At 33.9% G+C, this 25,025-nt stretch overlaps 1 protein-coding gene across 5 annotated transcripts in view; it reads right to left on the reverse strand.

Moving 5' to 3' along the window:
• The window catches only part of Fchsd2 (FCH and double SH3 domains 2), a 274,587-nt gene that overhangs the window by 125,157 nt on the left and 124,405 nt on the right, over positions 1–25,025 (reverse strand). For 4 of the 5 annotated variants that reach the window (XM_078046647.1, XM_005323168.4, XM_021725065.3 and 1 more), the window contains 3 exons: positions 15,118–15,194; positions 7,649–7,793; positions 1,930–2,063 (listed from right to left, as the gene is read on the reverse strand). In XM_078046647.1, the coding sequence (XP_077902773.1) occupies positions 1,930–2,063; positions 7,649–7,793; positions 15,118–15,194 (356 nt within the window). The remainder of the gene's footprint in view (positions 1–1,929; positions 2,064–7,648; positions 7,794–15,117; positions 15,195–25,025) is intronic. The other variant, XM_021725066.3, reaches the window with a different exon arrangement.

The raw sequence follows: 25,025 nt of genomic DNA on the forward strand, positions 1-25,025 counted from the left end.
ATCTGCCCAAGCATCACTTCTTCTATAAAGGTTCCTTTATCAACAGGCAATAGTAATCTCTCCATTTTCTATGCTTTCATAACAGTGTTTTCATATTACTACTCTAAGCAATTAGTGACTAGGTGAGTGTCTTTAGGTAGGTAATTTCTTTGAGTTTACTATGAATAGACAAATGATAAAGTTACTTTTTTAAATTATACGCTCTAAATTCCTTGAAGGTACAAAAGCGCACCTAACTTATCTGTGACCCATAGTGCCCAATATAATGACTAAATAAATATTAACTGAATTAAGACATAGAACCATTTTTTTTAATCTGTAGTTGAATCAATTTTCCAGAGAAGTTATACACTGAAGTAAAATGTCTCACTTTGAATTTGGCCACATGAGAAGGCAGTTCCTCGTGATCAGTTCCATGAAATAGACCTAGTCAAATACACACTTCTCAGGAACAGTCTACCTATGGCTAAATTAGGCATTTGTAGATGCTCTACAAATCTGTCACTTCTCTGTTCTAGAATCCCAGAGAGTTTAAAAGACAAGTTCCTAAAAGCCAGAATGGCACAATAATCCCAACTAAGATCTGCTAACCTCCAGATCTTATTGGAAAGATTGATTTGGTGACTCCATGAATGCATGGGAAATATCTGAATGCTCAAAAAATAAAAAAAAATAAAAACAATAAACTTTAAAAAAATATTAAATGTTACACTGTAATATCAAGTATTCAGTGAGTATTCATTCATCAAACCATCATACTAAATAAACTTCCCAGGAACCCCTGAATTTTCCCAAGATGCTGATGAAATTGCTTAAATTTCTTGCAGATAAAAGCCATTTTAGGAAGCTAGGTGTGTTAGCACACACCTATAAATAATAGCTACTCAGGAAGCTGAGTCGGGAGGATAAATAGTTTGATCCCAGCCTGGGCAACATAGAGAGACCCTGTCTCAACAATGACAACAAAACAACATGTTAGAGGTAACCCCCTCCTTGCTGGACTACTTGTACAATTGTCCAAACCTTTCTGATTTCATGCCTAGGAGTTTGGACTCCTAGATTTTGCAACAATTAGCACTGTGAACAGAAGTCTTAGCTCTCCTGATCACAAGCCTCCTAAATTCAGTTCTATTACACAGGTTTCCCACCCCCCCACCAATATTTATCATACTTCCTCAAAGTGTCATTACAAAAATCTCTATCGCTTGATTGGTATCTCCTATTACCAATTACCAGTTCCTTTCTTTCCTTAATAGGCTCAGGCTAGGGTTGTGGCTCTAAGGTAGACCAATTGCCTAGTGTGCATGAGGCACTGGGTTCAATCCTCAGCACCACATAAAAATAAAATTAAAAAAAAAAGTCTCAAAATAAAGGACTATAATTCACATATACTGAAAGTTATATTGACAAAATTGTTAAAGCATACTTTAAAAAGGAGAAATATGAGAATTATATGTACAATAAAAAACAGTGCTTGGTATAGGGTTTTAAAAGGAGGTCAGTGCTCTTGGTCACTTGATGTGCCATTGTTCCTTCAATGACACCTTGAGATATTATACGGATTTGAATTATAACTGAATTTTAGAGTCTAGCATGATAAAATGAGGCTCTTAAACCCTACTTTCAGATATCATCATGGCTTTTACTAGACTCTCCATAAGTTTTCAAGTCTGTAAGTACAATGTTCATTTATCTTGTCTAAATATTCGATTTAAAGGTCAGAGATTCCTACTTTGCCACTTTAACAGAAAAAAAACAGTCGATATAAAATGAAAAGGGGACCTAAAGTACATAACATATGTAGAACAAATGAAACCAACACAACCTAAGAACAAATCTATATGCTATATAAACAGAGAACAAAGTATTAATTAGCAAAAATAACATTTAACTGCATAATAATTTTCTCAGAAATATTAAAATACATACTTTGCCTCAATGTCAGCTTTCTCTCGCACTGCATGAGCCATCTGCTCAGTCTCAAAGTACTTCTTTTTGCCTTTAGCTAAATCTTTCACTGTCTCTTGTAATTCAGTTTGGATCTTTGTCAACTGGTCCACACACTGTAAAATACAAAAGTGCAATTATTACAATTTTTAGATTTCAGGCTGACAGAAATAAGTTTGTCCGAAGGACCATGCATTATTCCTTCAGGATGGAAACCCAAGAGAAAAATCAGCACTTTTAATGACTTTCAAATTGCAAATTAGAATTCCATGCACAGCTGGTACTTCCATCTCAAGTACTGTATCAAATAGTGTCACAGTTTGCCTAACAATCATGACTGACATTAAGGTAAGGCATAAGAAGAGCAATCATAAAAAGGCTTGCTGTTGTAGATATCATGGCAATAAAGAAAAAAAGAATAAACCAATTCTGCTATCTTCATAATCACAGTCTCCTTTTTCTAAGTTCTAAGAAGATAAAATGATTAAGAGCTTAAGTAGTCTACTAAGGTAAAGGAGTTACATGTATTTTTCTGTAAAACTGTTTAAATATTAAATTTCAACAGTTTTTTGTTTATTTTTACTTATTTATTTTTTGAAATTCTGGGTTCAAATCTAAATCTCTTTAAATCTGATAACACTATAATGGATATGGTGGCAGTTTACAAATTCTAAATTATTAGACAAATATGAGTCACAATTCTTTCTTTTATTTTTGTGGCACCGGGGGCCAAGCAGAGATTTGTAGATGCTAATGATGTGCTGTACCACTGAGCTAAAACTCAAACCCCCAAATCACAGTTATTTCAAGGAGGGTAGATAAACTCTAGCATAAATGAGAAAAATATGGACAAAGGCACTACTAAGTAAACAGAAGAACAGCAAAAAGCCTTATGTTACTGTGGATCTTGTTCTGATTTAAAAGCAAATATTCACATATAAAAAATGATCCAGAAGGGGCTGGGATTGTAACTCAGTGGTAGAGCACTCACCTAGCACATGCAAGGCCCTAGTTTTGATCATCAGTACCACATAAAAATAAACAAAATAAAAGCAATTGTGTCCAACTACACCTAAAAATAAATATTTTTTTAAAATGATCCAGAAAAGGTTAGGGTATTATTTTAATTGTAATTTTCGTTATAATCTTAAGTCCTTCATAATTATAATCTGTCTGTTTATCCCCAAGTATTACAAAAGAAAACTGCCAAAATAAAGAACATTATAAAAAGAACATAAACTTTAATGTTATAGAGGGAGAATATTAAGTTGAAACTGGTTCTCATGGTGACAGAATTTGAATTAGCCTATCTTCCTATAGTCTGGAAAGTGTGAAAATTAGACAAAGCATACCCTGGTCTTACAGAATTGAGACCTAAAAGAGGAACACACCTACATAACTCTCCACTCAACCTGACTTTCCCTCCTTTTAGGACATCTGTTGAATCATGGCACAGAAATAGGATATAAACAGAAAATAGTATTCTTACTCTATTCTGTGGAGATAGTCTGTAGTTCAGGGGATGATGAAAACATCAGGAATTTGTAAGGCAAAGATCTAGAAAGAAGGATATTACAGAGGAGCAAGTTCAAAACACTACATGTGATTTCCCCTTGGATTTCTAATAGGTATACGGAGAATGAAACGCCAAGAAATCCAGCAGATAAAAGTAGCTAATGACTAGTCAGAGATGAGAACATCAAAGTTGCTCTATGATGCTGAGAAGAAAAGCCAGAGTTCAAGTCTTGTCAGAGTAGAAAGGTCTTGGAGTAAGCATCCCATACTTTCAGTTAAGACCAAAGAAGTAAAATAGATCATCCCTAAAAAGACCCCCAAAACCAGACCTTTACAGGACAAAGGTCTAGCATTCTATCTGCCTGCTAAATATCACCATATTTGGAAATAACATCTTCAAGAACCTTCACATGTTTGATCCACAATGTTCAGCATGGTGAGGCACACTAAAGCCATAGACCAAATAATGAAAACCAAGAAGATCAGTATACAATAAAAAAAAAAAAACATAGTGATTCATTTAGTGGAATTATGAAACAGATTAGGAGCACATGGAAAACAGGGAGAATTACAACTGAAAAATGGAATCTAACCTCCAAAAAGTCACATTAAAATTCTGTAACTGAAAAAAATACATTAAGATTCCAAAAGATAAGTTTTTAAAATATTAGGAATAGAAGAACCAAGAATTAATAAATAGCCAAATAGACCAATAGAAGTATAGAAAAAAGGGTAGAAATACAAAGTAGAAAAAGTATAAAAGAAATATGTACAGAGTCAAAAGGTCTAACAAAACAAAAGTCATAATAGGAAGATAAAAAGAACAACACTGCTGAAATTTTTTTTTTTTTTTTTTTTTTTTTTTTTTGGTACCGAGGATTGAACTCTAAGCCACATCCCCAGCCCTTTTTGTATTTTTTTTTTAAAGACAGTGTCTCGCTGAGTTGTTTAGCACCTCGATAAGTTGCTGAGACTGGCTTTGAACTTGCAAACCTCCTGCCTCAGCCTCCCAAGCCTCTGAGATTGTAGGTGTGTGCCATTGCACTGGGCTAGAGGATTTTTGTATTGTTCATGAGGTAGTAAAATATTAATTCAAGGTAGATTATGAAAGTTAATTTGGGGGGGCTGGGATGTGGCTCAAGCGGTAGCGCGCTCGCCTAGCATGCGTGCGGCCGGGTTCGATCCTCAGCAGCACCACATACCAACAAAGATGTTGTGTCCGCCGAGAACTAAGAAAAAATAAATAAATGTTAAAATTCTCTCTCTCTCTGTCCCCCTCTCTCACTTTCTCTTTAAAAAAAAAAAAAAAAGAAAGTTAATTTGGGACTAAGTTTGGGGAACAGTAAAATTACTAAATCAAGGTAATCTAATAATTTAGCATATTGAAATCTCTAAGGTAATTACTAAAAGAATTATAGTATTATAAAATTAGGAAGCTAACAGTGGAAGAAAAATTTATGATAAAAATATAAGAACACTCAACATCATTAACCATTATCAAAATTATAATCAATGAAATAGTACCTCCCAACTGTGATGGTTATTAAAAAAAAAAGTGGGGGGCTGGATTTGTGGCTCAGCAGTAGAGCGCTCCCCTAGCACATGTGAGGCCCTGGGTTCAATCCTGAGCACCACATTAAAAAAATAAAATGTAAATAAAATAAAGGTATTGTGTCCAACTACAACTAAAAAAAAAAAAAAGACAAGTATCGGCAAGGTTGTGGAGAAACTGGAAGCTTCGTCATACATTGTTGGTAGGAGTGCAAAATGATGTAGCCAATATGAAGAGTAATTCTATTAGTTTTACTACAACTTTTGGAAAAATTGAAAATCTGGGATTGCTATCCAGAAGATTTCTAAATGTGGCATTCTGGGGACCAACAAGTGGAAGGAGTTGCTAAAAGATGAAACCATTGAAGAATGCAGAGCTAATGGAAAGAAAGAGTGAGTTCTACTACCATCATCTGAGCCCGCCCTGGATTTGCCAATGCCTGAATAAGTCCCGCAGTATTCAGATATATAAAATAATACAATCTCATTTTGGCTTAAACCAGTTTGAAATAGGTTTTGTTAAGTGCAATCCCAGGTTCATGATAGTTATGCCCATTGTATAACATTCAACAACTGCCTTGTAAACACAAATGCCATTATTATCATCTATATCATGATACAGATAAGAGAATTAGTTGTCAAATCTCAAACTTTTTTTTGCCCAGGAATGTTGTATAATTCAGGTCTGAATCTATCCACCAGTGGAAAAGCAAAGAAGTAGCTAAATTTTTTTCAAGATATTCAGATTTGCAGGGCTGGGTTTGTGGCTCATCGGCAGAGCGCTCTCCTAGCAAGTTTGAGGCCCTGGGTTGGATGCTCAGCACCACATAAAAATTGGGACCCACTGAAGAAGCTGTGGCAAAAGCTGATAAAACTGGCTGAAGAGCATTCATCCTGAGAGATCCTCTTGCCAAATTTAAGTACTCATCCAGTGTATTTTCCCTCTCCTTGCCTTTAATCCTAAAAAACCAGTTTTCTGTGTAGGCCACACAAGAGCCTGATTGAAGATGATGTTCTGTTTGAAGAATATTTAAGGTTTCCAATAAAATGTACACCCCTCAGGGGAAAAAAAAAAAGATTCAGATTTTGAAAAAGTAGAACTTTTCAGTAATTCAGTTAGATTTGATAAATACAATGGCAACTTGAACCACAATATTTCTGCCTGGTAAGCAAGTTAAATTGTATTATTTCTCTTATCTTCCCTTCTACTCCTTTTTCTGCATAATCAGATACATATACATAAATAAATGTACATTTCATTCCAACTTAAGATCATTGATGAGTGGTCACATAGTTTAATCACATAGTCTACACTGAACAAGATAATTTTGGGCAAAGATAAGCATAAACATTTTTATACAAAAGTGTTAAAAGTGCTCTACATGGGAGGAATAGATGAATTCTAGATGGGGAAGAGGGGTGGGAGGGAAAAGGAGGAGGCAGGGGATTAGAAGGATGGTGGAATGTGATAAACATCATTATCCAAAGTACATGTATAAAGATACAAATTAGGTGTCAAATACTCTATATTCAAACAGAGATATGAAAAATTGTGGTATATATATGTAGTAAGAATTGTAATGCATTCCGCTGTCATTTATTTATTTTTTAAAATCAATTAAAAAAAGAACTATGAAAAAAGTGCTCTTTTTTAAGAGGTTAAAATTTTATATATACACAATATGCATTTAACATTTATTTTATGCAACTGAAATCAGCTTTGGCAAACAAGAAGATTAGTATTTTTACAAACGACAATCAGAATTGGAATAATGGATGGATTCTGAAATATTATTTCCTTAAATAATTGCTTTACTATTCTGAAGTATTAATACTTCTATTAAAAAACTTCAATAACTGGGACTGGGGTTGTGGCTCAGAGGTACAGTACTTGCCTACCATGTATGAGGCATTGGGTTCGATCCTCATCACCACATAAAAATAAAAATAAAGATATTTTGTCCACCTATAACTTAAAAAAAAGGTTGATTTAAGACCTTCTTAAAAAAACTTTAATTACTTATTAAATATCATGATAATCTCCATTTTTATTACTCTCTTTCCAAAAAGGACACAATTCAAACATATACTTTCAACAGCATACTATAACAATCACATTAGACAATGATATTTTCCTATGAATTTTAAATTTCTGGATAATCAAATAAATAGGTCCTTTTGAAAAAAAATTTTTACTTATGTATATCCTACACAATTCAACTTTAGAGTACACTAGACTTTTAAAAATAAGATTAATTATGCAAAATGGCACAAGTTGAAACTGAGGCTAATTAATACAAACTGTTCTCAAGATATAGTGGACTTAATAACAATTATTTTAATATACATCCAACTGTGCCAATACTGTGAAACTATACAGGTGTATTTACTTGAGTTACATTTCTAAGGAGTATTTACTGAACTTTCCCAATTTCCATGAATTCAAATTACACTCAGCTTTATCAGTTAATAAAACATGGTTGAGAAATTCTAGTAAATGCCACCCAAAAACATTTGTGACCATATTTTTAAAACATTCAAATTTTTAAAAGCAATTTAGCATAATTTTACAGACTGCAAATGTAGCAGTGAGGTATTAAAATACATAAAAGACACAAAAAAAGTGGGAACATACCCTTTTTAGTTGCTGTTCTTTTAAACTTCTCACAGTCCTGGCAGGCTCAGAAATGAAGTTTTTATAATTTTCACATATATTGATCCGAGACTGGGCTACCTGCATTGTTCCCTCGAGAAAGGATTTCCAAACAGGATACATGCTCCTAAATTCAAAGAGGGATAGAGAAGTATTAGGCAGGAAAATGCAAGAAAATCTAATCTTTTGCTCACTGTCAAACACTGACAGAATATCTTCTTCAGAACCATAAATATTTATTTATGTTGGCTTCAAGGCAATATTTCAGCATACAGAAAAGCATGGCATATACTCTACCCCACTATTATTCAGCAATGGGGAGTAAAGGAATACAAAGATTACAATTTGAGACAGCAACACTATAAAAATAGTGAATAATATAGACTTTTCAGGACTTTCACTGTCACAGGGTCATCAATATGAATAACAGATTATTATTACTTCATCATGGTATTCTATTTTATAGACTCAGATTTACAGAGTAACTCTTGGTCATACAACATGACAGTATAGAAATAAAGATGAAGATTGGTTACCTCTAAATTACATTCTCTTTCAACTATACTGTCTTACATAAACCCATTTGGCTAGAAAAAATAGATGTCATGAACAACTAACTGCTTATATGCTTGAGAAAGTCCATTTTGTCAAACAAAAGGAATCTGTGATATTGTTGCTCTACATCAGTCTCTGTTGTAATGTGCTCAGCATCACACTGTGCTTTGAAGTCATTCCAAGCAAGTCCCACCACCTTGCTTGATAAATGTGCTCAGCAATCTCTTGGTAAAGTCAAAAAATTATTCATCTTTTGCTTTTGCTAGTCAATTTCCTTTTCAAACCTTCTCTCCTAATTTGTTAAATGCCTAGCTAATCCTCTTATTTTCCTCCATTAGCCATAATCTATCTTATAACTCACCATAACAATGGATGATATTTTGTATTTTAAAATGTGACACCTACGTGTAGTGAAATTTTAGTAATTTTAATATTCATCTCCTGAGATTTCCCTCCTAGTGTTCAAAAGGATTTTCTACTATAGCAATGTGTGGGACCATATACTACAAAAAATGCTAGCTATGGGTCAATAGAAGACAGTGTAAAAAAAAAGAAAAAGAAAAGTTGCCTGGTCCCTATACTAGTTAGAACTTAAAAAAAAAATTCATAAACTATAATTTTTAACCAAAGAGTCTTAGGGATCTGTCCATGTAATACACCAAATCAATAGAGAATAAAATATTTGTTTATTTTGGCAGATATATCACCATCCCTTTGGGAAAACTCATTATGTTGCATTAGCAAAACAAAACAAAACATCAGTATAAAAGCACTAACTGACTTAACAACAGCAAAACTGGTGTCCTCCTTGGCCTTTCACAGCAAATGACTTATGAGGTGAACTCCTAAACAGTCCAAATAATTGATTTTTCCCAGAGAGTGAAGTGAAAGAAAAGTTCAATACTATGAAAAGTTCAGCAACTATTAATCTATACTTAAAAATACATTTTTAGGGCTGGGACTATAGCTCAGTGGTAGAGAGCTTGCCTAGCATGAGTGAGGCACTGGGTTCAATTCTCAGGACCACACAAAAATAAACAAACAAAAGGTATGTGTCCTTCTACAACTAGTGTGTGTGTGTGTGTGTGTGTGTGTGTAATGCATTTTAAAATCAAAATAAAAATGAAAAGCTAACATTATGAATTCTAACAGAGGAAGGGAGGTCTTGGCAAGGGAGGGAGCACCTTCTTCCCTTCACCCTTTCACTTGGGTAACTGCTGTTCACTATTCAAATCTTAGTTTAATTATACTTTCCTCTGAGAAGTCTTTCATAATCACCACCAGGCCAACCCCCAGACTCAAAGCAAAGTGTTCATAGGTAGAAGTACTTTTCCTGTAAGTATAAAAATTTGTCATGTAAATGTTCAGTTAATGTCCTTCCCTCTCACTAAAGTGAAAACTCCATGAAGGCCAAGTATATGTTTTGCTGACTATGGTATTTCTAGGGCCCAGTAAATATGGAATGATTATAATAATGTGTTGAATGAATAAAGGAATGAAGAGATGAATGTCTGAATCATGAAGATTATACAATAACAAGAGAAATCCTTTCATCATAAAGGGAGTTTAAAAAAAGACCTCTAGAGATTAGCAGATTAATAGCAAGTAAACATATCTGTAACAATGCAGTACCATGAAAAGCATGGAATTCAGTTACCAGGCAGAAGACCTGAAATCAAGTTTTTAGTTTAACCAATACAATCATATGTAGCTCACTATACTTTCATTTCCTTAAAATGCAAATGAGGGGGAAAAAAAGCTTGAGTTCCAGGACATTTTTCTCTCTTAGTGTACTTTTAACTCACTGGTTATTGTTGGTATGTTCTGGGGGTTCTTCTTCATCTCCTGGCCCTATAATGCTGGAGTGCTCCACAGTCAGTCTCCAGCTTCTCGGCTTCTCACAGACTCTTGGATGAGCTCATCTAGCTCATGGCTTTACATACTATCACCATGCTGACCTGTCCTAAACTTTTAATTCCTGCCCACACATCTTCCCTAACCTTCAATTGCCTATTTAACATACCCACATTTATTATATCTTAAAACTAACATGTCCAAAACCAAATTATTAATGTCCCTAGACTCTGTTATAGCAATATACTCCATCTCATTGACAGCTACTCAGACTTAGTTGCTCAAACTCAATTCCCAGAATTGTCAATGATTCTTCACTTTTCTCTTGCATTGCACATCTGCTTCTATAAAGAAATTTTGTTTGCTTAGACTCACAAAACATAATAGAAATTAATTACAGTTTATCTCTTCCACTGTGACCATCCTCGAGTCACCATCATTTTGTGCATGGATTACTGCAGCAGTTTCTGCCTCCGCCCCCTCCCCTAACCACCAGTGTTCTACACAGTGCAGTGACTGCAGTGCCACAGCTCCCTGGCACTCTATCCACCTCATTAAATATATGTCCTTATCACCAACTGACATATGTATTTAATTATTCACTTGTTTACTGTCTTCCCTCACTAGAACATAGGCTCCAGCTGGCAGAAGGGTTGTTTAAGTCACCTTTATATTCTCAGCACCTAAAATGGGTATGGTGTTGCAGTCACTGGAGGAGGAGAGAAGGGAATGAAAGGTCCTAGATTAAAACCCACATTTGTCTGACTCCCAAACCTCACTATTCTGCTGACATAAGACTCTTTAATCTTAGTAACAAGGCTAATATTAAAGAGGACCTTTTCATTCCAATGAAGCTATACTGAGATCTATGTGTCTGAAATCTTTTGCATATCTCCTACAGTATTTTTGGTGCATACCTTTTGCATAATTACTCATCTTTTTTGTAACTGACTTTACCTTTTAAACTAAAATACACTTTTATATCACTTTTTATAACTGAAAAACAATACTTGCCATAATTAAGTTATAACTAGTAAAATACAAATACATTCACCCACTTATACCTGTAAACTATTGCCAAAGGTAGGAGAACTGAGGATCAAGGAGAAGAAATGCCCAGAGATAAGGAGAGACAGATTTTTCATGGATTTGAATATCACAAAAAGAAATTTAAATTTCACCCTATTGGCAAAAAGAAACAAGATTTTCAACCAGGGGAGTGGGAGGAGACCAATTTTACAAACACATAAAGACAATTATGATAAAAGGCAAAGAGAGTTTATTACCTTGTAGCAAACAAACAAACAATAACAACAACACAAATGTGAAAAGGAAAGATCCCAGCAGAGCAACAGCTACTTAGCATTCCAGATAGGAGAAGATGAGATCTAGAAAGAAGGTCAAGTTGCAGGCAGTTATTTTTTATTCTCTAAGCTGAAAGTCAATAAAAGTATATGATCATTGTCAGTTTATAGACAATAGATAAAGCCAGGAATATAGATAAGATTACTGAGAAGAGTCACTAGAGAGCTAAGGGAACTTTTAGAAACATTTACAGAGAAAAGTCTGAAAATATTTTCTCAAACATTTAAGGAAAAAGCAAGGGGGAGAGAAACTAGTGTTATAGAAGTCTATAGTTTCCAGGAAAATGGGGTTTCATGGCATTAAATAATACATGTATCAACAGATTGGCAAACAATATAAAAGACTGATCACATGTACTGTTGGTAAGTAAATAAATTGGGTGATTTTTAAATAGTATTAGAAGAAATGTAAAATATATTGATAGAGTTTATGCAGGACAATTTCTACAATCAAGATTTTGAACATATAAACCCTTCACCTAAAATGTCCTCTCTAAGAATTTACCCTAAGAATATACTTTCACAGTGTATGAAGATATGTGCAAAAGGAAATTATTCACTGCAGCATTATTTGTAATACTCATAAACTAAATAACTACCAAATAGGGAAATGGATACGAAACTATAACTCATCCATATCGTGACACCAAAATGTACTGCTATGAAAGGGTGTCTGAAACACTGTTTACAGAAACATATGCACACAATAATTCCAGTTCTGTCAAAAAGGGTAAAACTGTGTATGTTCATGAATAAATCACACAGAAAAAAATTAAGGGAAAGAAAATACCATAGGCTTTTTATAGCAATAACTCCATGGAGTAGGAATGAGAATAGAGAGGCTTGGGAAAGGAGATGCCACAACTGTTTTGTACTATTTACCTCCTTAACGAAAAGCATGAATAACTTGGATAAGAATTTTTAAACTGCCAACACAAATATAAACTTAAAAATTCAACAATTTAAAATGACTAAAACCAGGTAAACTATGAAGAGCATCACATCCCCCAAAAAACTATGAAGAACACCACACTTCCCATGCTCACACTCAGTACTGATCTTTCTATTGTCTTTTTTTTCAGAACCCAGATACCTAAATTAAAAAACCTGGGAGTCATTGTACAATCCCTTCCACCCCTCCTCTTACTTCTTTCAGTCAGCCAGTCAGCAAATATTTATCAAGTGCCTTTTATATGCCAAGAGCTATTTTAGATACAAAGACAACTGTTTATAGTTTGTCCCAGAACAAATTTAACAAACTTAAAAAAACAAAACTGCCAAATCAACTGCAAGTCCTCTGGCGTTAGTCTCCTAAAGTATCTCTGAAATCCCCCCCACATTCTAATTTTTACTATTATTTCCATAGTTTAAATAAGAGATGAGAAGGGATTAAATTCCTTTGAGTCTACGCTCCCTGAATTCCTTACACACCCCTCTAATCCACCTTCATACTGTGATTAATGGAAATTGATCAAATCATTCCTGTTGTAGAAATTTTTCAATGTCATCATTATCTTTTGAATAAAAAGAGACACTCCATAATATAATACACAAAGTCCTTATGATGCCACCTTAGATGTTCTCCATATCCACCACTCTGTCTATCCCCCAAGCTGTATACTTCACATACTGAACTGCTCACTGCTACCTAATATTCATATTTTCCCATATTCTATGCCTTAAAGATGTTACTTCTACTTAGAATTTCATTTACCAAACTGGTAAACTCTTGCCAGAGCTCAAGACTAAACTATCCAAGCTTAAGTTTTCCTTGATGGTCTCAATGCACCTCTACTACTGCGACCTGATAGGACAACCACTTATAGTGGCTAACTCCTGTAAGCTCTTAAAGGACAAACATCATATCTTTTAGTGTCTCTAATCCTGAAATCTCCTTTAGTAGCTGACATTAATAGGTATTACATATGTACATCTTGAATTTTTTTTTTTAATTTTTATTATTTATTTTCTAGTTCTCGGCGGACACAACATCTTTGTTGGTATGTGGTGCTGAGGATCGAACCCAGGCCGCACGCATACCAGGCGAGCGCGCTACCGCTTGAGCCACATCCCCAGCCCACATCTTGAATTAAAGAAAAAAAAGAATGAATGCATGAGTGTATAAAGAGTCTGTTTTAATAGACCTTGAGTAAGGTATATAACCCAAGACCCAGTGTCCTAGTGTATAAAACAAGGATAATTAAATCTGCCTCAAGGTTATTTTAATAATCATGGGACACAAGTGAAAGGTCCTAGCAGTGTCTGATGTATACTGAATATTTAATAAATGTTTGCTTAAGCTTGCCTTAAGTGCAGCTTTTTTTTTTCTCTCTCTTTTTTTTTTTTTTTTTTTTTTTTGTGTGTGTGTGTATGTGTTTGTGTGGTTTGGAGATCAAATCAAGGGCCTCACACATACTAGGAAAAGTGCTCTACCACTGAGTTACCACCTTAACTCCCTATTTCTTTGGTAACTTGAATACTGAATTTCAAACTAAGTTGGAATATAGCTTATCCGTAAGTTGGACTCCTTTATTCCCTAACAAGCAATCCTTTTCTGGGTCAGGATGAATTCTTCATATCAGTAATTCTAAGCATGCTCAGCCTCACATCAAGATTTTGTTCTAACTGTCTTTTTTGCATAGAATTTTATTTTCTGTTTTAATACTCTAAGTTGGAATTATACCATTCTATTATTTAAAGCTATCATGCTACCTTTTAAGTTAGTCACTGAGAGGAACTATTAGGATTTCTTATATATGCTCTAGCCCCATTATCACATACTTCAGAAATTCTGATAGTTGCCAGTCTTTACTGACAATTCAAAAGCTTGATTTCATATTCAGACTCTAAACCATACACTTCAATACTGAGTTCTTCATTACCATGGGTTCTCTATTATTGTTTCTTAATTCCAACCATAAAGCCAGTTCTAAGATCTTTGACTTCTGGGTCCTCCAATATTAAGAACAGCCTTGAGCACAAAAGGCAACACATACTACCAAATTAACCCCCCAAAAGACACTGAATTCTAAGCAAAATTACACATTCAATATTGATAGGTTACTAAGGACAATTTATATCCCATCACAACATATCTTCTTTAAAATTATTAATTAATATTATTATTAATTATGTAGGATATTACCAAGCCAGGTTCTGGATACCCTGTTTATATACACATACACACATTTCTAAAATAAGTATTGTGTTATACAAAGGAAGCTCTTTCCCTTAAAACATATTAGAAATTTTTCCCCCTAGTACCACAAAATCTCATCTTTCCAAATTCAGAATTTACTTCAGAAATAAACAATCCATGATCATGACAATCTGCCTCATTATTGTTGCAATAATATGTTTTATCATAGGTCGGCAAGAAAACAAATTTGTGTTCTACTGCCATCTAGGTTCTTTATATCTCATATGTGGATATTAAAGAAATTATATGCAATCTCAGTGTAAGACATAGGAAAATGACCTAATTTATACAGAGTATCTACATATGTTAAAAATGTAAAAAATGAAAATAAAAAAATTTATAATTCTGAAATTGTGTCTAAAAACATAGCAAAGAAACAATTATTTCAAAAATTAGACTGTTATGTTAGCTGTATGTAATAAGGCTCTGAATAAAACCATTTTTAAAGAAAACAAGAAAAAAACACTTAGTTAAGTTACCTGTAATCATTCCGATCATCAGCTTTAATTCCAGGCCAATCTCTCTTCAGGTACTGACTAGCCAACTTCTGGATACCCTGTTAAAAAAATATATTTTTTTTTCTAAAATAAGTATTGTGTCATACAGGAAGCTCTTTCCATTAAAACATATTAGTTAGAAAATCCCATTGTTCCAAATGAAAATTTAATTCAGAAGTAAAGAGCCAATGACAGAACATCACAAACTTCTCTCTTTATTGTCCAGTCCTCTCGTCTCCATTTTTAGGAAAAAGATGAGCCTGAGGATGAAGACACTGAAACTTAAGTGATATGCATTTCACTTCACCAGACCATTTGACTAACCATAGAACAAACTATCTCTGGTATGAAACAGGGAACACAGTTGTCCAACTCCAGAGCTTGGATCACACAGTTTGACATCTCAGTTTCCCACCATTCCTTAGTTGAGGTGTGGGCACATTTCTAAGTCCTAGCAACAAATTCTCACATTCAAGAGAAGGAAGACTGCATTTAATTTAGAGCAAACAGACAAACAATGGCTTAAGGATTAATGAGCAAACTTTGGTGGTGTATCATACTAGTAATTCTCCAGACAGATTGGAGATTTTTTTTTCTTTAAAAACAAACAAAAAATAATAATAACACAAATCATTTCAAATCAAATAAATTAGTTCTACCAAAAAATAAACCCACTTACTATTATCTATACAATATAAATCTGGACAAAACAATAACTATCTATAATATGGAGGAGCTATGGGACTCTTGAAGATTTTTTTTGTTGGGAAATGAAGTTAAAATACTCATTCCAATTATGTAACATATTACTTTTAGATAATAACAGCCATGGGCCTCTAACATTATAGCAGGGCCAACATAATTGGATTTTTAAAGAAATCATTAATTTTGGGATATTGATTTCTACCTTGTAGGTATTTAAAAAAAATAAGAAGAAGAATACTATGCTGAAATGAAGAACAATCACAGAAATTCATAGACCATCTACTTTAAGCAAACGTTGTTCAACTAAAAAAAAATCAATGTTTCACTCTATAAAAGGTAACTTTCTAATAAGATCTGCTAGCAAATCAATTTTGCTTAATTAAATTCATTATTGAGAGCCTTTGTTGAAATAGCATCATTTTATTCCAAAGTGTAGCATGAACTGACGCAACTTAGAATCTCAAGTTCCTCCTGAACTTAGCAATAGTTTGGTTCCACTATTTCCAGGAATTGTATTCTACAATATATAATACTTTCACTTAACCTATCTCATACTTTGGGAAACCAAATTACTAAGGTTTCCCGGAATATATGCAGTATTTTGTCACTTCTGTACCTTATTCCTACAATTCCCATGGCATGAAATATCTTCTCATCACTACCATTCCTATTTGCTGAACTCTGTTTCACTGCTTTTTAAACTGATACATATATTTCCTAACACAAAACACTCAAAAGTACATACAGTAAAAAGTGAAAAGTTTCATTGCATAGGTATTTAATTTCATTTCAATCCAGCGTAACAATTTATCATTCTTCCTGCATTTATTAGCTATAATCCTACAAATATCCATCCCTGAACTATTTTATTGCTTTGAGGTGCAGTTCTTAAGAGAAAAGATGGGATAAATATTTGATTGTTCAATTTTGTTCCACAGATGAGTAATGAATTTTAAAAGTAACATTTTAAACTCATGTAAACTCATATATTTTAAACAATGATATGTTCCAATTAATTGCAGTCATTTTTCTTTAGATGCTCAAATTGTCCTCAAATTGTGCCTTTCAAGTTGGCTTCTATATTGTACCCCAAGAATTTGTTTGCTTCTTTGTTTTCTCTAACAGATCCTTTCACAGACCTGCTTCTCTCTGTAATACCTGACTCCTTTCAGTAAGAAACCATATTTAGAGCACACAATCCAGGCACACTTTCATACTTCAGGTTTTTGTGTCTTTCTCTAAAATGACTTTTCTAACCACTCTACATAAAATAGTTCACCCTCTATCCAGTTATTTTCTCTCATACAACACTACTCATTCATAATTCTTATAGATGGTTAGTATCTGATTAAATTATAGTTGTCTGGTTGATTACAAGCTCCATCGGGTAAAGATTTTCTCTCTTATTTATTTAAATCACTATAGCCGTAGGTTATAATACAGAGACTAGCATTTAATTACTAATAACATTCACTGATTGTATAAATTAATGCCTCCTACATTACTGTTTCTAATGTATGACAGTAATCTCCTTTTGCATTTTTGACATTCTGAGTTAGAAATACTTGATTAAAACTTTTCCGGTTCCTGCTGGATACAGTGGTGCCTGTCTGTAATTCCAGGGACTCGGGAGACTAAGGCCAGAGGATTGCCAAGTTCAAGACCAGCTGTAGCAACTTAATGAGACTCAAAATAAAAAATAAAAATGACTGAGGATGTAGCTCAGTGGTTGTGTACCCCTGGGTGAAATCCCCTATACTGCCAAAACAACAACAACAACAACAAAAAAAACTTCTCTGATTCCTAATTTCTGTATACTCAAAGGAAAAAACATGCTGTACTAGATTTTTGAAATTATGAGTAGGTGCCTTAATATAATAAATAAATTGATCAATAAAATTATAATCAAATTTGACCATTCTCACTATTGAAATGGAATATCCACACATATGTTCCACACATATGCAGAGAAGGTATCACATGTTAATTTTTATGAAAGCTGAAATAAGTCAAGCTCCCTGAATTACAAGAACTCATCTGTTAGAGAGGAATAAGAAGTATACAAAATAAAATGTTAGGCTTGGTTACTACCACATAAGTGGTACAATGTGGTAAAGTACCCAAATAAGGAAAAGATCAGGTGGCATTTTCTTTACAAATTACATATAAGTTACATATTCTGTTTGATTGCTGCTAACAAATTGTTTAGCAGATTAGGTCTTGAACAATGATCAAATGGCTCTTTAAGTATTTGCAGAACACTTCACACAGAACATAGATGTGACATGGACCTCTTCTCACTCTTGAGCAGGACCAGAACACTGTGCAGAGTGACAGTACTCTCCATACAGAACAAGTGAACTAAATTACCAAGTCCTTTCACACATACATTTCTTTTACCTTGTTATAAATACAGAAAAATAGGACATTTGCTAAGATTCTTAAAGTCATAAAGATGACGCCTAGTTAAGTTTAAACTAGAGTTGCAAGTTATCAAAAAGTCTTTACAAAAGACATAATTTTAAAGTGGATTTTATCTAATTTTCAAAAAAGCATGAAATTATGTTAAAATTTTTTGTGCATTATAAATTACAACATCAGTTTCTAGAACTCTAAACCACAAAGTTGAACTGTATTAAACTGAATGGGCCCTTCAAAGATGAGATGAGGGATTCATGAATCAGACAAAACAGTGCGATCTCTAGATGAAAGACTTTATTCAAGTTAGTTCACAGAGACAGGAATCACAATTTCTGTGTGCTCTGCGCAGCTGTTCAAAACCTAATCTGCATGGAAGCTAAGAAATACACTGGGGCCACTACAGGAAAGGACCTAAACAATATTTAATGCCTCTAGTAGAATTCTACACTTAAATTAACTAGTTTCTCTCTTACATCATGCTTAAAGTTACATCTGATGAATGAAAGGTTTATTTATATAGAAAATTGTCTACCCTAATTAATTTGCTATGGAAAATAAACTATGGCTTACAATAAAAAATAAAATTCACTCCCCAGCCTATAGCATTACTCTCTGAAATTTGTTCACTAGACATATGTTTATTTATATTGACAGGAGTATCACTGATGCATAATGTTGATTTCTACTATAGTTCATTCTGGAGCAGTGAGTTCCATAAAGATGTAGTTCTATCAATATGCCCTTTAGAACATTCAGTGACATCCCATTCCAACTTTTTAAAAAGCCATCAGTGTCTGATGTGAGACTTGCTTTGTTTTACCTCTCAATAACTCTTGCTGTATTGCTTTAACAAATGAAGAAATACAAAGAAAGCCACTGTTGAGTAGACACTGGGAAATGGACTGATGGTTTAACCTTTGGCCCATTCACCAGAGCAAGCTAAGCAGGAGGATCCTCCATGGCTCTGGCACAGGTTATTTTGTATACTGTTCTTGACCCAGCATATACTGAAATTTAATGTTTTAAATAAAATTTAAAATAAAGGTTTACCATCATATGACTTTTTTAAAATATTAGGAAACCATATTCTTTAATACTATGTTTAGGAATATTAGGAACCACAGTCTTGACATACTACATTATTTTTTGAGAGAGAGACAGTGAATTTTTTTTAATATTTATTTTTTAGTTTTCGGTGGACACAATATCTTATTTTATTTTTTTTTATGTGTGCTGAGGATCGAACTCAGTGCCCCTCACATGCCAGGCAAGTGTGTTACTGCTTGAACAACATCCCCAGCCCCATACTACACTTTTTTGACATGAATTTCTCAACATCAGGCAAAGTATCATTTAAAAATTAGGTTCACTACATATAAGCTAAATACTTTCAAACTGATGGAATGATCAAATAATTGTCTTTGCTATATTCTTAAATCACATTAACAGTAAAAGATTAAGAACTTTATTCCTTAAATTATGAAATATCTTTCATGGTTTTGTATAATACATAACTGGAAAAAAAAGTTAAGCAGTATATCTTTTAAATAACATAATAAATTACCTTTAATTACTTTTCTATTAATTTCATGATGAAATGAAATATTAATCTAATGTTGTTATGTGCTTAAACACTAAATATATATTTTAGTTTTTTTTTGCTTTCATGAAAAATAAAGATTAATTTTATTTAATTATGTAAAAAAATAAGAGCTATAGACATTTTAAATAACTTGTCTTGATTTAAAGATCAAACACAGAATAAGAAATGTATGAAATTTAACTCTAATTTATAATAAAAACTCAAAAAACTTCGGAAGGAAACTTCCTTAATCTAAATTTAAAAATCCACCAAAACCCTGCTGCTAACATACTTTCGGAATAAGGTACTAATCCTTTTTGACATTTTCCCGGAAGTCCTATTTACCTAGTATGATAAGGCAAGAAAAAGAAAGAAAAGACTTACAGATTTAAAAGGAAGAAATAAAGCTATAAAGCTATCATTTTTCACATAGCATGATTTTTTATCTTAAAAAAACTCCTGGAACTAATAACTGAGTTATTTGCAAGATTGCAAGATACAAAGTCATTATACCAAAATTAACTGCTCTCCTATATAATTGCAGTGGGAAATTGGGATTTTTAAAAAATTATGATCATTATATTTCAGGTATAATTTGACAAATATGTACATCATCTGTATGTGGAAAACTCCAAAATACAGTTAAGAAATCAAAAATGAACAGAGAGATATGATGTTAATGGGCTGGAAGACTTCATATTACTGTCAGTTGTTTCCAGTTTTTTATTTATATGGTATTGCAGTTGAGGATACATGACTGCATTTGTCAAAATCCCACAAAACTGCACTACCCAAAGTAGTGCCCAGATCTTGGTGTCAAATTCCATTCTCTACTAAAAGGAAGCAAGGTTCCTTACAGAAAAGTCTGATTCAAGGGCTAGGGTAGGGAATTTGCCAGAAGGTAAGAAAGTGTACCCTCCCCGCAAACGGGGACCCTGTCAAAGGGATCCAGGAATCAACCTAAAAGACCTCCCAAAGGCCAAGAATGAAACAATTTAAACCACAAAATAAAGTAGTATAGGATTATAATCAACCTAAAGTATGAAATGAGGGTTGGGGTTATGGCTCAGTGGTAGAGCGCTTGCCTTGCATGCACAAGGACCTGGGTTTGATCCTCAGCACCACATAAAAACAAATAAATAAAAATAAAGATATTGTGTTCATCTACAACTAAAAAAATATTTAAAAAAAATAAAGTATGAAATGAATACTCACAAGTTCATTCTCATATTTAAAAATGATTGTAAATAAAAGGGGAAAAGAGACAAATCTCCCATATAGAATTCCAAATAACTTGAATAGCCATTTGCCACTCAAAAAAGTAGAGCTTAAATCCCCACCCCCTGAAGATGGCTTCACTGAGTACCTTAATAAGGAGGAAAGAAAGTAACTTAGAAACTTGTCAAATACTACTTTGGCCAAGTGACCAAAGTTAATATCATCGGTAATAAATCATACTGACAGCATGTACCCTTTCTAAAAAAAATGTTTTAAATTTGTTCTAATTAATTATACATGACAGTAGAATGCTCTTTGACACTTTGTACACAAATGGAGCATAACTTCTCATTCTTCTGGTTGTACATGATTCAGAGTCACTCCACTAGTGAAATCATACATGTATATAGGGTAATAATGTCTGTCTAATTCTACCATCCTTCGCATCACCACAGCTCCTTGCCTCCTGCTCACCCCTCTGCACAATCCAAAGTTCCTTCATTCTTTCCTACCCACTTTTCAACTATGGATCAGTATCCGCTTATCAGAGAAAGCATTTGGCTTTTGGTTTTTTAGCAGTGGCTTATTTTGCTTAGCCTGATATTCTCTAGTTCCATCCATTTACCTGCAAATGCCATAATTTCATTGTTCTTTAAGGCTGAGTAATATTCATTGTGTGTGTGCGTATACCACATTTTCTTTATCTATTCATCTGTTGAAAGAATCTAGGTTGGTTCCATAGTTTAGCTGTTGTGAATTGAGCTTTTATAAACATCAATGTAGCTGCATCACTGTAGTATGCTGATTTTAAGTCTTCTGGGTATAAACCAAGGTATGGGATAGCTGGGTCAAATGGTGGTTCCATTCCAAGTTTTCTGAATAATCTCCATACCAGCATGTACCCTTCAAGTAATATGTTGAAAATGGTACTTCACCTCTGAGGTGTTCTTCCCTAAAACCTATAATTATAATGTAATCATGAAAAAACCTAAGAAAGATGCAAGTTGAGGAACACTGTACCAAAAAAAAACCTGACTGATACCCCCTCAAAATTATCACGATCATCAAAAACAAGATGATCACAGACAGCCAGGTGTGGTGGTGCAGGCTGTAATCCCAGTGGCTCAGGAAACAGAGGCAGGAGGATCACAAGTTCAAAGCCAGTGTCAGCAACTTAGCAAGACCCTATCTCAAAATAAAAAATAAAAAGGGCTGGGGACATCACTCAATGGTTAAGTGCTCTTGGGTTGAATCTCTAGTATCAAAAAAGAAAAAAAAAAAAAGATGATCACAGACTAGTAGAACCTAAGGAGACCAAGAACTAAATTTAATGTGGTATACTAGATAATCAGGGAAGGAGAAAGGGAAGACAGAGGGGAAAACTAGTGAAATCCAAGTAAGAAAAGTACACATGTTCATTAATAGAAATGTACAAATGTTAATACCTTGGTTGTGAGAAGCGTACTAAAATGATGTTAATATAGTAATAGTAATAAGGGAAATCAGGAGAGGGACATATGGGAACCCTGTATTATCTTTGCAATTTGTCTGTAAATTAAAAGCTATTCTTAAAAAATGGAAATAAAACAGCTTTTGAATCTTATTTTAGAATTTTCTAAATTTAACAATTAGGAAAATATTTTGTGATTTTTGTTGACTTTAAACAATAAGAGAAAACTTCAGAACATATGGATACATGCAGATTTATTGCCACTAAGTAAAAAGCCAAACTGAATTTAATAGCTACCATATTTTTAAAATGTACTTTAAGACACTTTGATAGGCTAAGCAGGATTTTTGCCCCCTGTTCTAATAAAAAAATTTAAATGTATAAAAATTTAAAGAAAGAAAAATAAATATTTACACGTGCAGTGCCTGGAGGCAATAGTTAACAAGGTAACATATTTAGTTTTTGGTTGTTTGGGGGGGCATTGGGGGGTGCCAGGGATTGAACTCAGTGGCACTCGGCCACTGAGCCACATCCCCAGCACTATTTTGTATTTTATTTGGAGACAGGGTCTGAGTTGCTTAGGGCCTCAACATTGCTTGAGGCTGGCTTTGAACTGGCAATCCTCCTGCCTCAGCCTCCTGAGTCTCTCCTGATTACAAGCATGCACTACTGCACCTGGCAACATATTTGGTTTTGTTTAGATAATAATTTCAATAAATAATACTTAAGAATCAAACACAGATCATCTGGAATTAGTTTACAGAATTATAATTTTTATTGTGACTAAAGTTTATCTCTATCAGTATATCCTTACGATTAAGAATTTTTTAAAAAGCTAAATAGCCCCAAACCACATCTAAATGTGTTCTGCTAAATGATATATCAATTGAGTAACAATCTTCAGCTGTCTCAAAATCATTCTACAAGCTGTGTTCTCACTAAAAAAAAAATCAAATAGATAAATACAATAATAGTGCAGAGTCATATGAAAAGTAGATATGCAGTGCTCTAAGAAAGAATGAAAAAAGGACCTATGAGTAAGGGGAAATGGGTTGCATATCCAGATAGACTTAATTGACAAATGTGTACATAATTAAAGATCAAAAAGACAGATCAGAGTTAACTGGCTAAGAGAAGCAGGGCATGCAGCAATAAAAGTAGAGAGTCAGTCAAGGGATAAACTATGAACACCAGGAAGAACACTGTGTCCAAACACCCAACAACAACAACGAAAAAGAGGAAAAGTTTATTGGGGCTCATGGTTTCAGAAGTCTCAGTCCACAGATGGCTGGCTCCAGTGCTCTGGGCCCAAGGTGAAGGCAGAACTTCCTGGTAGAATGTGGTGGAGGAAAGCAGCTCATAACAATGCTACCAAGAAGGAAGGGGGAGGGAACAGGAGACAGGAAGAGAGAAAAGTTGCTCTCACTAGAGTCAAAGTAATATAGACAAGCCCCCCAGCGGCCTTCTTCCTCCAGCCACACACTATCTGCCTACAGTTAGTACTCAGTTAATCCATATCAGTGGATTAATGCACTTATTAGGTTAAGGTTCTCATAACCCAATCAATTCACCTGTAAACTTTCTTGCATTGTCTCACACATGAGCTTTTGGAGGACACCTCATGTCTAAATTATAACAGACACCTCAAGTATAACAGGATATACTAAAAACTATAAAAAGGTCTTTTGTTTGTTTGGGTTTGTTTTTGTTTTTGTTTTGAGTAATCTAGAGATAATTTATTTTTATTTCCATAGAAACCATTATTTAATTTTTTTAGCACAAATTAATACATTATTTCTAGAGTAACTCATCATGCTAATTATTCTTTATGCCTTTATATATGTACTTTGTTGTTTTTGTTTTGGGTTTTTTTTTTTGCATTACAATTCTTAATACACATATATACCACAATTTTTGTATCTGTTTGTATATAAAGTGTGCTGACACCCAATTCAAGTCTTCATACTTGTACTACATATAAAATGATGTCCATCACATTCCACCATCCTTGCTAATCCCCTGTCCCCTCCCTTTCCCTCCCACCCCTCTTCCCTATCTAGAATTCATCTATCCCATGCTCTCCCTCCCTACCCCACTATGAGTCAACCTCCTTATATCAGAGAAAACATTCAGCATTTGTTTTGGGGGGATTGGCTGACTTCACTTAGCATTATCTTCTCCAATGCCATCCATTTACCTGCAAATGCCATGATTTTGTTCTTTTTTAATGCTGAGTAATTCCATTGTGTATATATGCCACATTTTTTTTTTAATCCATTCATCCACTGAAGGATATCTAGGTTGGCTCCACAGTATATCTATTGTGAATTGTGCTGCTATGAACATTGATGTGGCTCTGTCCCTGTAGAATGCTGTTTTTAAGTCCTTTGGGTATAGTCTGAGGAGAGGAATAGCTGGATCAAATGGTGGTTCCATTCCCACTTTTCCAAGGAATCTCTATACAGCTTTCCAAATTGCTGTACCAATTTGCAGCCCAATCAGCAATGTATGAGT

The sequence above is a fragment of the Ictidomys tridecemlineatus genome, chromosome 4 (genome assembly GCF_052094955.1).
Source record: "Ictidomys tridecemlineatus isolate mIctTri1 chromosome 4, mIctTri1.hap1, whole genome shotgun sequence".
NCBI classification, from domain to species: domain Eukaryota; kingdom Metazoa; phylum Chordata; class Mammalia; order Rodentia; family Sciuridae; genus Ictidomys; species Ictidomys tridecemlineatus.